At 33.3% G+C, this 12,311-nt stretch overlaps 1 protein-coding gene and 1 long non-coding RNA gene across 4 annotated transcripts in view; one reads left to right on the forward strand and one right to left on the reverse strand.

Moving 5' to 3' along the window:
* Positions 1-668: 668 nt before the first annotated feature.
* The window catches only part of dcma (syntaxin-like domain-containing protein decima), a 28,966-nt gene continuing 17,323 nt past the window's right edge, over positions 669-12,311 (reverse strand). For all 3 annotated transcript variants that reach the window (XM_088047976.1, XM_088047977.1, XM_088047978.1), the window contains 4 exons: positions 12,130-12,296; positions 4,345-4,481; positions 4,119-4,295; positions 669-3,251 (listed from right to left, as the gene is read on the reverse strand). In XM_088047976.1, coding sequence (XP_087904102.1) covers positions 3,133-3,251; positions 4,119-4,295; positions 4,345-4,481; positions 12,130-12,296 — 600 coding nt within the window. In that variant the 3' untranslated portion in view covers positions 669-3,132. The remainder of the gene's footprint in view (positions 3,252-4,118; positions 4,296-4,344; positions 4,482-12,129; positions 12,297-12,311) is intronic.
* Positions 3,580-12,311, forward strand: part of LOC148167054 (uncharacterized) — a 29,551-nt gene continuing 20,819 nt past the window's right edge. The window contains exon 1 of the long non-coding RNA XR_015770892.1: positions 3,580-3,708. This is a non-coding gene — a long non-coding RNA (uncharacterized LOC148167054). The remainder of the gene's footprint in view (positions 3,709-12,311) is intronic.

Consider the following 12,311-nt stretch of genomic DNA (forward strand, 5'->3'; position numbering starts at 1 on the left):
GTTGCAAATTTTTAAATTCGTAAAAGTTGTTTTAAAGTCCCCTTTAAGTGAATTTTGTAGTTTAAACAAGCGGGTAAAGTTTAACGCTTATGCAGACAGCAAAAGAAGCTTTAAATGTACCTTTCCTAGATTTAAATAATAGATCATAACTTTCACTATTGTCTCTATTTTTTGTTCTTGAAAACTTTTTATTTACGATTTTTGGGACATTTTCGGGAATCGGAATTATTCTATTTATAACAACCATAACTTAAGAATACGAGCAAAAATAATAAATAATTTAGTTGAAGTTTATCTGCTTTCAAAATAATGTAATCAGACCACTTTACAAAATGTAACAAAATTATTTTAAATTACAATATCATTAACAAATAAATCATATCGTTTTTATAAACTGCAATATTACAGCAGCAATGTTTTTAATATAATAAATAACATATACTGACAATTTGATATATTTTATTGCAGTAAAAATTGATATTTAAATCAAAATATCTGATAAATACACGAATATACAATTGTTCGAATTTTAGTACTAATAAAATTAAAGTAAGACAGTTAAACTTATAGAAGGACTAAAATTCATTTGTAATTTGTAATTTTAAAATAATCTGTTTACTTGTTTGCAAGAGGTTTGTATAATGTCAAGGTTAAAAAAACATTGTAAGTTGTAATAAACTTTATTGATCACAATATTCAAGTATTGACATTTCATATTGGTTTTTGATAATAAACGGTTCATATGAAGTGCTCAACTAGACCTTACGGAAATAAGTGTGTTATATAAGAAATATTGTGACTATCTTGCCTGAATATATGGTTACATAATCATAATTACAAATTGACGGAATTTGTTATATTTCCACCTATATCACAGATTCTAGAGTTAATACTTAGGTATATAAATATGCTATAATTCTACAACTAACACCGATAGACAACAATGAATCACGACGATTAATTAATGTATAGTGATAAAATATCATTTACGTTTTTAAATTGGTGTATAATGAGAATTCACTTTAGTGTATTATTTTAGCTTTTTTCATTTTTTGATCATTTATATTTGGCCATAACAAGCAACATCCATGTTCACCACTCCGATTAAGATTTCGAAAAATCTGAAGCCAAAAAATATGCGTTTTGATTTTTATTTCCTGAGTGCTACTAGTGGTATTTCTGAACTCGGTGAATATGTCTGCTGCCCAATAGTCACACAAGTAAATTTAAATTTCAGTTAAATTGGTCACTAAATAATTAGAGCGCTTGATCAGGATCAAACTTGCCAGGTTATTAAATTGATCGCTGTAAGCTTCCAGGACTCAACTTAGGTAATGACGACGGATGAGAAAGTGACTTAAGTTGCATAAATGTAAGTTTGTCTTAAAAGTGCGTGCGAGAAAGATCCGCCGTCAATTCTATAACATTCTAGCACTAGTTCTAGACTCTAAACGTTGTCGGAAGATCATAACAATAACACAGTCGAGATCAACCGATACTATAAAAATACACCCAACGTGAGAATGGGACAGCAATGCGGAAGGCACCCTAAACTACCCAAAATTGTCAAAAAATCAACATGATACTAAATTTAAGGTCACGTTTGGCGTATTCTTAACGTTTTAACATCCAAACCTACAATATGTGGATTAAATGTGTGAACTAACCATCATCCATTGTAACGTCATTCATATACTTTAACATTTATCTAAGTAATTCGAATTTTCTAATTTATAACGATAAACTTCGTGAATTATATTTTCACGATAACGTAAAAATTAATTTCAATTGGTACTTTGGCCGCCATCTTGATTTGGCTATCAATCTCATCAATACAACCGATTGAGTGCGAACGTTTTTTAATCGGCCGACATTTTAGTCGCATGCAATCACAAATCGGCCGATTAAAAAATCACAGAAAGTAAAGGCCGATTCGGGCTGAAAATTAGGACCATTTCTGATTTTAACACATTATTCTTGTGCAGCCATGACTGTAAAATAATCAATTTAGACCAAGTTACTTAGTACCTTCACAACTTTTGAAAAATACACTCCATTAATTAATTCTCGTATTTTTCAAAATAGGCCCAAACTGAAGCTGGTATGACCGGATAAACATTATGCAAAAATTTTTTTGTCTGTCTTAAAATCATTTTAACAAAATAGAATCCAAATCAGCGGCATAAAAAATTCATTACCCTAAACGTTTGTAAAATCACAATAAACAGATTTTGGCATCGCTATACAACTATACACTAACTCAGTTTCTTATAACTACTTATCAAACTACTTACATTTTTTATAAGAAAAACGGAAAAAAAGACAAAATTGGAGCAAAATTGAATGATGACCACAATTATAAACTTAGTAATACTTGTTTGGTGCTTCCACCATTTTAAGTTGTTTTGTATAAGAGATTTATAAATTCTGTGGTTCTCTAAAAATGGCTGTTCTGCCTTGCTTTGATAACGATAATGAAAACATTTGTGTCTATAATTCTGAAAAAATTGTTGGCACATTTAATGAATTGCTGATAAATGTACAAAAAGTTTATGGAAATAGTAATTTATACCCGCTGTCGTTACCGTTACATCGGTAAAACAACCACCCAGGACATTAAAAAATACATAAAAACGTGGTGACATTTCCAAACTATTTCATTTATCACCTTATCTATGATTGTGATCATCATACTTAAAATATATCTCTGACCTGAATAGAAACATTTCGTTTAATGGATTTCTGTGCGTCGAGTAACGGAAATAATCGATACAACTGCAAATTAAACGAAATATTTTTACGGTAATGTATGTGCATCCATTATTTATATCGTCGGTACTAATTTTTGCTCAAAACTAAATAAAATCGTAGATTAAAGGCAGTACTTCGCTGAACGGATGTTCGCCTGTATAAAACGTGTCCAACTACATCTTGGTGTAATTTACTATCATCCATTGAGCAAAAATTGGCACGGCTGACTTATCAATCTTAGTTCTTTTCCCAACGTTTTATTGCAAATAATTGTACTCAAGGAGACGTCGATATAAAAATGGAAGAAGGCATTGCAGAATGAACAAATTTTTGATACGCTGCTGTAATTTCTAAAATAAGTGTTCCTTTGAATTCACATAGTCACAGATAATTAGGACGACGAACACAACAAAGTAATCCCATATTCTTATATAACGAATTTCTTCGACGTTTATTGGTCCACTGACTTGTAAGGTCCTCTGTTAGAGCAATTGATTTTTCTGCAAAATGAAACATTAATCAATAAAGCAAACAAACAATTCCATAAGTTGATTGTTTACACTAATTGCGGCTCTAAAACGGCGCACACAAGCGGGCCAAAAGAAATAACCACTTTTGTACTAGAGCACTTAATTGAATGAATTTGCCGACTGGAAAATAAAAACAACACTGTAAACAAGTTTTTTAATCTGTCTCTAACAGTTTTTATGGCTCTTCGAACAAAAAAAATTAACAAAGTTGAAGAAACCCAGTCCATAAATTCCTCAAAAATAGTTTTCCTGATTCAGCACCTTCTAAACTGGAATATTTTTTCAGGTCAGTGCGAAAAATCGACGTAAAAGAAAAACACGGATCTTGCAGAAGGAAATTGCCTTGACTTCGAATCTCGAATTGGAAAGACCTCGACGAGCAAATTGTGATGCGTCTACTAAATAGCCGATTTCAACAACGGAAAATGTGAGTAAATATTTCTGTTTATTTTGTATTTCGTTGTACTCAGTTTACACTCGAATTTCAATAGGGTAGATAGTGAGGTAATAAATTTAGCATGTAGCTACCCTCGTTACGAACTTTAAAGTGTTCTGAATCTTAAAAACTGTTAAAGATGCCGAGATTCGAATTGTCGCTAATTCTATTTGCGGGTATGATTGGTTTTGGCATAACTGAATTTATTTCATAATTAATTTTCGCGATGAATTATGAGTGTAGGCGTCAAGATTGTATGGACTATGCTTTAGTTTCCGGTAGCGGAAAAGGAATTTGAGCGGCATCTGTAGTGAGCTTCCGAAACTAGCCACGCTGGCAATTCAGGCTTTCGCATCTGATTTATCGCCCCTATTACTGTAATAATCAATGAAGAATTTTACCCAAATTGTTTTCTTGTTTGGGCATATACTCCTGCATTTCCTTCAAGAGCTTCGCGATCTCCTGTGAGTCTTTCGAGATGCTGCACAATTCCTCTTGATTGAAATCTGGTGTTATTTGTTTACATAAAAGAATTTGACTTATGACATTTCCCAAATTCGACGGCCCGGCTCTGTTATCTGAAAAACACGTGTTTACTTTGCGAAAATCGGAAAATTTCCCACTTACCATAATACCCGGACATATCCATGGGAATGATTTGAACTAGTCGGTGGCACTTGGTGAGTTCACGAAGGAATAATTGCGACATGAAGAAGAGGAGAACTAGATGCGGATTATCGGCTGGAATTCCCTCCGCAACAGCGCTGAAAAATTGTCAAATTTATTCATTACTAATGCTAAAACTACGGAGATAACATAAAATCAGACAATAGCGACTGATTTCCACGATACCGAAAAACACAAACAACGTACTCCTGAAGTGTTTGTACAATAGTCAAAACAACGGCTTTACAAAACCTCATTAGCGAAGTGTGTCAACAATGGCTACGTGGTTTTGCACCTCCGGCTCATCACAAAAACTCTCCATTTTCATCACTCCACCCAAATAGCCTAAACCAACACGTTTATAATCTGCCTAAATTATATCTACACTCCTTTAAAATAACTTCGCCAAAGCCGGAAGCGATTCACCACTGACACAGTCATCTCTAAGCAACTAAAATAGCTTTTTAGCAATCATCACATTTACATTGTTTACTCATAAAATCTCCGCAAAGTGATAAACCTAAATACTTGAGGGTAATTTTCATCGCAAGCTTTAATTTCATTGTGTCTAACTGTTTCATTTAATTGAACTTAGAAATAGCAGTACAAAATGGTGGATGCGCCGGGGTCTAATTTTCTTCTATTAACGTATTTATTAAATATACTAAATTAATTTCATGTGAAACTAATAACTCGATCACCACACTGAAAGCATTTGAGAATTTTGTGGTTTTATTAACGACACGCACATTAGTTTCCAACACCGCCTCGTTCACAAACATTTGCGTAACGTATAATGATTGTTAAGTCCCCAGCTTAAAGTACATTGGAGAGAACTTACCGGCCACGCTTTAAAATTTCATATCACTGCTACTTTCACGTGTAAGTTGTAACTTATACAATCTTTCGTCGTCGTGATTAAACCAGTTGAAGTTTATAAGCCGCAAACTTTTTGTCTTTCATATAAAAACTTCCAAGCACTTAAATCGTATTGATTTACAGTTCCAGAGTGATTTGCAAATTGTTAATTAAAAATTTCGAAGCTCGCTGAAAGGATGAAGTTGTAGTTAACACACTCTGTCGGTTAGAATTAGGAAGGCGCAAAATGCGAACAATACGATCCTAATTTAGTTTTCAGCCCGACATAAACCGATTCTACCACTAGTAATAAACGTCATAAAGACTATCTTTTGCCTGTTCCTGTACGGAAATCAGGCTGCGTACTCCTTTTTGCCTAAATTTACCTTTAATTTGCCAAAACAATTAAAATACAGGTGCTGCCAATAATTTATGAACGGAGAACAACCATTTAATTAAGCTCCAAAAACTATCATAAATAACAAATGGCTCATTATAAGAGACCCTACAATACAAGAAACGTTTCTGATAAAGTTTAATCAAAAAACATGTGACTTTGGAAGAAAATTAATGAATATACTCCAAGTTTAAGGTCACTGTTTTATTACAAATGAACTTGAAAGTTTGGCCTCCAAAATCAACACTTTAAATTAAACGATGCCCACAAAATGCAATGCTCATCGCTCATCGCAATTCACGGCAGCAAATTTAGAATTGATGTATTTGCACTTGGTTTCTTTACTTTGTAAGTTTTTATAGTTTCACGACGTGTTATTGCTCATAATCGTAGCGGAGCTGAAATTCCTGTTTTTAAGTTGGCACACAATTTTTGCATTGTACTCAATCACAAATGGTGGATGTGACAGTTTGAATTTTTTATCAAGAGTAATATGCAACGCCTTACATTTATCGGTTTCTTCTCTACTTATCCGTCGCCTAATGACCGTAAAAGTACAATAATAGTAATAATAATGGTTGGCAAATAATGTGTTTGAATCTAAGGAAGAGGCGAAGCGTTAATCTAAAAATAATTTAAAAAATAATGTGAAATTAATTGCGTTAGGTAAACTGTAATCAAAATGTACTCAGCGTTTCTAGCTATTACTTAATCGTTGAACTTCTTAAACTTTTACAGTATGGATGAAGGTTTAATATTAATGAACATCTTTCTTTCGAAAGAAACTCAGAAAGAGTAAACAGGCAACAAAACAAACTTTTAGTAGGAGCAAATTACGAGAACCAACAGTTCCTGTGTAGGAAAGCTTAAACGAGTCAAAAAATAAAAAAAATACAAAGAAGTTAGAGGTAAACCAAACAGTCAAACGTATAAATTGACAAGGTAGATTGCAGCAGACTGCGTGAAATTAAAATACCTGTAGAACAAAAATGTAGCTTTGAACAAAGCAAATTAATTCGAGAGATGCACCCGTGATCGCGAGTTTTCAATTAAATTTTAATTAATCCTGAAGTTTTTGTAGTAAAACATAAATTTGATACCTTATTGGCTATTGCCGGTGAAAAGAGACAAAATATGGGCTTTCTATGAAATGGCGGGGAAATAATGCCATACTTCGCTTCGGCTGTCTTTATAGAAAATCGACAAAAGTGTAAGTTACTGGCTCGTAAAATGGCAGGATTTGTAAAAATAATAATTCAATATAGGGAACGGAAACCTGACTGGAACATAATCCTATTTTTGATTTCTTGAAAAGCAGTCACAAAAGATTCATCTAAGTACAAGAAGTCTAAGCCTTTATTCGATACTTTACATAAAACGTGAATCGTTCCTATCATAGCTTTGAGCTATCCGCAATTCATTGCAAATACGTCTCGGGGAAATTGGGAAACTTCCCCTGAAATTCTGGCTTAGTTATTGTTGATTTTGCATCAAGCGCTGAAGCTTGAGACAGTTATATTTGCACATTCATTTCGCTGCTTAAGTGTTTAATTTCGTAAGAAATGCCACAAGTGCACGGCCGCCAATTTTAATTGGAAAAAAGTCAATTATGTTCAGCCTCCGATGTTTCATTTCGGTTCATCGATTCCACAAAGCTAAAGAGAGTAACATTTAATTAACTTGCATGAATATGCTTTGTGTCACAAACAATGAAATGCGATATCGCATTTTGTTGTAATTTAGTCATCTGAAGCCGCTTTTCAACTCCCATCATCAATTCACTAATTAAACGAGAAAATGACCAAGATGGAACTCTCACCAAAATTAGCAACCACAAAGCAAACCAAAAATTAAAGAGCAATGTTGCTATCATAAAAATTTCAAAGAACCTTGATTAAAAGAACCGATATGTTCACGGCTCTGTAATTACAAGACAACCAACATTATAACATTTTTACTGCACATTCATTCCGGTAATAACTTAATTGTTGTTGTTGGTACCTATGTTTCATGTTTCTGGCATGAGTTATTATTGTATGTTTATGTCACAAAAAGATGAATGCTAATACTCGATTGACTTTCCAGAATAGAATTCTCGAAATAGAATCTATAAAAAAAGTGCACATTTCACTATTTTCAAGGTTTTATTACAAACCAAAGCAGGAAAACTTACGACGCTTTTACGATTTTTTTATTGCTAAAATTATTTTTAGAGATTCAAATTTCTGCTACAATTTGCATGGTGGGTTCAAGGGTCGCGTGTCGCCCTTAGTGTGGTTACAATATTGAGATTTGCGGTTTGTGGGGATAAGCAAATTTAGACAATAAATGGGTCTGTTGCATGTTTAACTACAATCGCGTTAATCACCTCTACCGGTGTTCCTTTTTGAGAAATTTTCGAAATTAGACGATAAGCCAAATTGAGATAGATAAAGCAACAGGCTCAATTTTTAAAACAACGTACTTTATTTAAAACTATGAAAAACTACTTCCGATTTTTTGCATCTACCCAAAAACCATTATCAATTATTTAAATTTTGACATTTACTTGACCCACTTCATTTCCAGAAATTACTGAAGCACATTTGCTGTCAATCAAATTAGAATATAAATGAGATTGAATTGATTGAACCGTGGAGAAACACTAAATTATTAATAAAAGTCCCTCAAACTGCAAACAGCAAAAACTTACTCTGATGACATTTCTAACACTATAAAAGTTCAACAACTTCGGAAGTTACGAGCTAAATATTTAAACTGTCCACATCAACACGACGACAACTTCATAAAAAATTTATTGAAATATTTAATAGTTTTAAAAGTTTGTCGTTGCCGCCTAATCAAATCTGTTCAAAATTCGTTTTATGTGAGTATTTTTTTTCATCCATCGGATTAAACGTGAAAATGATTCAGTGCGTCAACAACCACAAAGTTGACAAAGTTATTAACAAACAGACATCAAAAATGGTGGATGCGCACAGTCCTTTTTATAAAGCCTGTAATTTCAACAACTAGTTCTCTCTTGTGTGTTTATACATACATTCCGTAACCGAAATGAGAAATTCAGCCGACCATAAATTAATAAACCTCATCGTAAATAACTACAAAGCAAACAAAGGAAATTTAGTTTAAAAATGTGTGATTTAAAGTAGGTACGTTAATCGCAAACTTCCCTAGTAGAATTCACCCCATTAAACCATCTAATAAAATTCTCGTGACTACAAAATACGGTTTATTGTAGATTTTTCAAGACATTTTAAGTAAAACTCTTATCTAAAATCTGTGCGCTTGTGCTAGCATTTAATGTATGACGAGAATTTTTTTCCGTGGAGTAACAAAGTCGGTAAAAATAATGTTTATCTATCCGTTTAAAATTTATTTTCAATATCATGAAACGCATGTATATAAAGTGGTTGAAGGGTCGCGTGTCGCCCTTAGTGTGGTTAAAATATTGTTTGTCGTTTATAAGGAAATTTAGGCAATAAGGAGGCCTGTTGCATGTTTAACTTCAATCGTTTTAATCATCGTTAGCTGTATCTTTGTTTTTTGATTTGAAACTTTTCCGTGGAAATTAAAATGAATTTGTGCTTATTGCCTCACTTTGTTAATTTGATGCGAAATGATCTCACCTCTCGCAAGTGTGTTTGCCAATTACCCAAGCAAATTAAATCGTGTAAATAGCCTGATCCTGTTTTCGTTCTGCATCAAAGAATTAGAGTTAATTTTGCTCGGAATGTTTTTATTTGCCATCTACTTAATGTATGTTTTGCAAAAACGAAACGGGAGAAAAAGCGCTCGTAATAAAGTTAAAAGGTAGCGAAATATACGAAGAGAATAATTTGGAGCGATCTGATTGATAGCTCAAACGGGTTGAGTTTTCAACGAGAAGTTAAAAGGCTGCAGGCTCAAAAATTGCAGGCTGCAGGCTCAAAAATTCAATTTAGGCTTTCGTTGAAAACTATTAGGACTGTCATTTCAATCATACTTTAACAACTTCAGTTACCAACAGTCATGATTTAAAGTTTTTGCGAGACTCCAACTTCATTTAACCCTTCCGCTTCAAATATGTAGCTATTTCTTTTCTGGTTTTATCGTTCGTTCAAGTTTCAAATAAACTTTTCGAGAGCCATACTTCTGACTTTATCGAGCTCTAACTTACTTATTTACATATTACAATCTGGCCGTCTTTTAAAATGGATTTTAAAGACGCAATACTGAAATTATGGAATTATCAATTAATTCGATCGAATTCTGCGAGGGTGTTTTTGACAAATGATAAACAACAAGGATAAAGTAACCCTTATGCAAATGCAAAACAGTATGGCTATAAAGTCAAGCTATTGCAAGTATGAACCCTGTCTGTGTTTGTCAGATTGTAAATCAAACATGGCCGAACAAATTCATTGCCCTGACGTGATCACGTCTACGTCCTTCCAAGAACATAATAATTACTATTCAGTGACAAACTGCTTTATCCTAGATATCTCGAACTTTTAACAGCTCTGCGTGGTTATAGTTTCAAAGTTTTTCAAACACGACGATTTTTATCTATTCAAATGGTTCGGAGACGTCTGGAATTCTCCTCAAACTACTCAAACCAGCTCTAACGCGAAAAATCCCGACTATTACTTTTCTGCAAACAAAATCAATACCCAGACTAAATAAACTTTAAAACGTGTAGTAGTTCCTTTGACCTAAATGGTAGATATATTTGCTGCGTTATTTAAACCGAAGAAAAGACCAGTCTCACCGAAAATTGCGTGATTCTTTTAAACAAGTCACACAAAGCGACTGTAAGTGGAAAAATAATGCCCGTTTTAGCTTTATTTATTGCCCTAAGACTACTCAAAATACTTTCCTCCGGCGCCGCGATGTAATAGAAATTATTCAACAAAAGTATTTCCGAGAAATAACAAATTAAGCTATATTTTCTCCGGTTATCGAGCTTTTTCTTTATTATGTGAAGCAATTGTAATATTTACTTCCTGAATATTTTAATGTATTACTCACAAACGCTTATACCGATAAATCTAGAAAAACAGTCAAGGGCACTTACAAGCCACTAACCACACAGAGCAACTTAATTTTTATGCTAATGAATGTCGGGAAACTTTAGAAATTCACCTCAGCTGCTCGTAGAAGAGATTTAAAACTCCATAAGTTTTCTTTGGCTGGTGTATAAAACCGGAGGAGTTTTTAGCAAGGGAATAGCTTCACTTCAGCTAAATCCAATGATAAAAACTGTTTCAGAAAATTACTTAAAATTTTACTAAAACTTAAAACATTTTAACGGCATCTGGCAAAATTAAAATTGAACTGCAATTACTTTGCATGTAAAAATGGTGGATGCGCCGGATAATTTTATCACAATGTTATCATATTCATGCAGTTTATTTTTTGGTCGATCTACTGTTTTGTGTAATGTTAATTATGGAGTAGACAGTCAATAACCTAAGGCAATTTAGTCACATTGTTTATTTTATTTATGTTGTGTTTGCATTGCCGGTAATCTATTTAACGTGCAAGAAGTTAATTATAGCTATTTGTGTTTATTTCGTGCCACTCTTAACAAAGCAAATCAAAAGTTTTTAAAAGATTGTCATATAATTTTTAATAACTTAATACGTTTATTTAAATAGTAGTTCTGTTCAGAGAAATAAACTTAAATTATCGTACATTTTTATGGACCGTATAAAGGCTGTGAACTTCGTCTAATTCTCCTAATTTCAGTAAATGTTAAAACATTGCACAGCTAGTAAAAATCCGTCATGTTCAGTAAACGAGCATTTCCAGTTTATTTTTAGGATCAAATACGAAGTAGCTCCGATTAATTAACCGATTTTTTCCTAGTTGTCAGACTACACAGTTTTAAACGTTTTTATTTCTGGACCACAGCTAAACTAAATAGAAAAATGTTGTTTCCTCTGTTCTAGCCGTCTTTTCCAAGCACCATCTGCTTCAGTTTCAGTAGAGCTTTTCACGTGAAATTTAATTTAATTTTTGACCTTGCGATGTTAGTCTTTGTTTCAGGAATTCATTATGAAGTTGGGTTAAACGAAAAGATATCGCCAACACATGCTGTTAAATATTTGTAGATTTGTAGCAAGCCTCCAGTGTGTGTTTGTTGTTTTCAGAAGTTAATACGATAAATAATGAGTGTTATTTGAAAAAGGTAATTTAAATCCCACCACAGGTGTTATAGAGCTTTATATTCAAATCCCACGTGATGTAGTCAGTATGTCGCTTATACAGTCTTACAGCCAACGTATTTCTTCACAGATCAATCGAACGGCAGAACGCGGAGCAAAGCCGCATTTCAACTGATTTTATTTGATTCAGGGACTTCTGGTTTTCTTTCGTCTGTGTCAATATTATCCGCGGATATCTAAGCTTTGATAATTCACTTTAATTTCATCTAATAAGAAATTAATTCGCAATTACTGGTAATAAAAGAAAAACTTGCTTTTTCATCTCTAGATTAAGGTTCTTACCTGCGTAGTTGGGGCAAAATTAATTGGCTGGTGTGCTTGCACGCCTCAACACAACTTCGTCGTAATTTTCTGATCTTCTCCCGTAATTCAGGACAATCCCTTGTCTGTCCAATGTGAATTAGTAGATCTCGGAATAAAGCCACTTGTCCATTTATATCAATGATCAGCTGGAACCATACAAA

The sequence above is a fragment of the Gnatocerus cornutus genome, chromosome 10 (genome assembly GCF_029298725.1).
Source record: "Gnatocerus cornutus isolate USDA-ARS CGAHR chromosome 10, icGnaCorn1.1, whole genome shotgun sequence".
Lineage (NCBI taxonomy): Eukaryota > Metazoa > Arthropoda > Insecta > Coleoptera > Tenebrionidae > Gnatocerus > Gnatocerus cornutus.